Raw genomic sequence first — 2,720 nt, 5'->3', positions numbered from 1 at the left:
TAATCAGTGATGACAGATAGGAACTGGTAGTGGTGGTGGGATGGTGTGTGACTAGGTACAAGTGAAAGAGAACACCTAGTGTTGATACATGTACACAAGATACGTCAATATATTCTTACCTTACTGAATACTTCCGAGTGCTTATTGACAATCATCCGCAGATCTGATGGGTTATTTGTTCCGTATGATGTAGCAAGGTCATAGTATGGCTGGCACAGTGGCTGCAACAGAAAACAACAAGTCAGATCTCCAATAACTATAGTTTGGTAAGCAGTCATTGACTGGAAACAGGTGAGGGCTGGTAACAGGAAGGGCATCCAGACACAGAAAAATTTACCTCAAGAGGAATTAAACACAGTGTGCAAGAGAGAAGACTACACTGGTTAGCTCATATGATGCAGATGGATGCTGAAAGCTCCATAAAGTACCAATCTCGCAAAGTGGATGGAACACATGGAAAAGAGAGACCCAAGAAGACATGGGATGAAGTACTGAGGGACAACCTCCAGATGCTGAACTTCTCCAACAACATGACAAAGGACTGAGATACCTCACAAATAAAATTACTAATGGGGATAACATGAATAGATGGATATAAAAGTATAGCATTGACATTATGGCTAAGAAGTTTACTTCTTAACCACATGGTTAAACTCAACTGCATGTCATTTTGGGCATGTCTCCTAGCCCCTACCAGACTAAAGACTTGTAAGTGAATTTAGAACAGAAATACTGTGTGTCTCTTTGTTGTGACATCATGCAATGTTATAAAGAATCATCTTTGTCATATAAGTGTAGTCCTTTGTTTCCTGTCTTCTGTAACATGTCTGGCCATGAGGAAATATTACCATGCTTCAAAACAGGTGAGGGGTGATGACAGGTTGGGCATCCAGCTGTAGAGAATCTACCCTGACGAATTCAGTCTAACTGATGCAAGCATGGAAAAATGGACGCTAAAATAATGATGTTGATTGTATGTGTATATATATATATATATATATGACATGGAATTTAAAACATGTCAAGCTTTATGCCAAGAAACTTAAGACAAACTAAAGTGCCATTTGTTTTGGTACTACCACATGGTCTTTAGATAGCTCTTCAAAGAGTTCAGTCAGTTACAAACATTTGGATCAGAACCACCAATTCCATTCCAAGTCTTATTTTCCTTGCAGGTATTAAGCTTCGGGTGTTCAATTTTGGCATCAGCAACTTTAGTATCCCCACCAGTCTGTTTCCCTTCTTCTTTAAACAAGGGAAACAGAATGTTGCTGTGTTCAGACTCCCTTCTCGTACAGTTAAAAGATATCTTTAAAAAAAAAATTTTTTAAATGCTCACCTTAATATATTTACCTACAACTTGAGATGTGTATTTTGGAAGAGCTGGAATCTGAGAATAAAAAAATTTAAACAAAAATAAGAAAAATAATAATAAGAATAATGATTTCAACAAACATCTTCCCACTTCCTCATTGTTTGGTGAATATGCAGATTTACAAATTAAAAGACCTCTAATGATAACATAAACAGGCAATATGTATGTGTTGCGTATCACACTATTTTGATTGTCTTTTATTCACTGTCCTACACCCTAAATATGTTCACTCATTTTCACTTCAAAGCATTGCTATGCCATATAACAATACATGACCCTCTTCCAATGTAATATAACACTACAGGGTCTCTTTCTTACCAATATAGTAGAACAACACATGAGCTCTTCCTTCCTTCCTATTGCTGCAAAACTCGACATCCTTCTTATACCAACACAAGTCCAACAGTAAAGTTAACAGCAGGGATACCACAGACCAGCCCAGCAAGTCAAATTGCACAGAGAAGTCGTGCACAGGTCAGTGTCTTGTGGAATGTAGGTCTTTATTACATGGCTTCATACTGCCTGACTTCTGCTTACTGCCTGTCTTCTATACCCATGCACCAATCCTCCAAACAGTCACATGCTTTCATAACTTTTTCCAATGTTGTAGCATGTTACCCAGCATTCAGTGCAACTTACACACTGAATTCCCATTTTCTTCTCTTGTCAACAACATATTAATTGCCATCAATTTTATTACAAACAACTTGCTAAATATTGTCACAATCTGACATAGCTGTGGCTGCATGTGTTTCTTAACTGAGGAAATGTTCATTAATTGACCACCTCTCTCAACTCAATGTCTGTATGTATGCATATACATAAATACACACATACATTTGTATATATATATATATATATATGTGACAAAGTATGGGGATTTAGTTCACAGGTAATCCAAATGCTAGGTAAGTGCTGTAATGGATTACTGAGGCTCCAAGGTTAAAGCCAAGATGGTAGTTATGGAGCCATTGCAGATGCAGTGGATATATAATTGTTAAACAGGATGTCAAAAAGAGGCATAAAAGTTCATAGTTCAACTTTCTGAAGGATTGCACCTAAAGAATTACACTCATGGATACATGCAGGATTGCAACTAAGGATTCCTGCTTTGGTTTCTATAACTTCAAAAAGTTGAACTATGAACTATAATGCCTCTTTTCTCTTCTCTCTTTCCATCATCTTATTCTCTTACCCACTTCCTCTATGTTATCATCTTATTGATATACAGCATTCTCATTTTCCATATTTCTTTCCCCAGTTTGTCTCTGATGATGGAATATCCCATACCCGAGGATATCTCAGAAACAGCTGTAAGATTTTGAATTTCTTCCTATAATAATAT

General features: G+C 37.0%; 1 protein-coding gene across 1 annotated transcript in view; it reads right to left on the bottom strand.

Moving 5' to 3' along the window:
- Nucleotides 1-2,720, bottom strand: part of LOC106882369 (COP9 signalosome complex subunit 3) — a 43,093-nt gene that overhangs the window by 18,795 nt on the left and 21,578 nt on the right. Inside the window, exons 9-10 of the mRNA XM_052969754.1 lie at nt 1,340-1,390; nt 120-221 (exon numbers count right to left, since the gene is read on the bottom strand). Coding sequence (XP_052825714.1) covers nt 120-221; nt 1,340-1,390 — 153 coding nt within the window. The remainder of the gene's footprint in view (nt 1-119; nt 222-1,339; nt 1,391-2,720) is intronic.

Source organism: Octopus bimaculoides, chromosome 7 (assembly GCF_001194135.2).
Source record: "Octopus bimaculoides isolate UCB-OBI-ISO-001 chromosome 7, ASM119413v2, whole genome shotgun sequence".
Classification (NCBI taxonomy): domain Eukaryota; kingdom Metazoa; phylum Mollusca; class Cephalopoda; order Octopoda; family Octopodidae; genus Octopus; species Octopus bimaculoides.
This window is presented reverse-complemented; position numbering and strand designations above follow the sequence as displayed.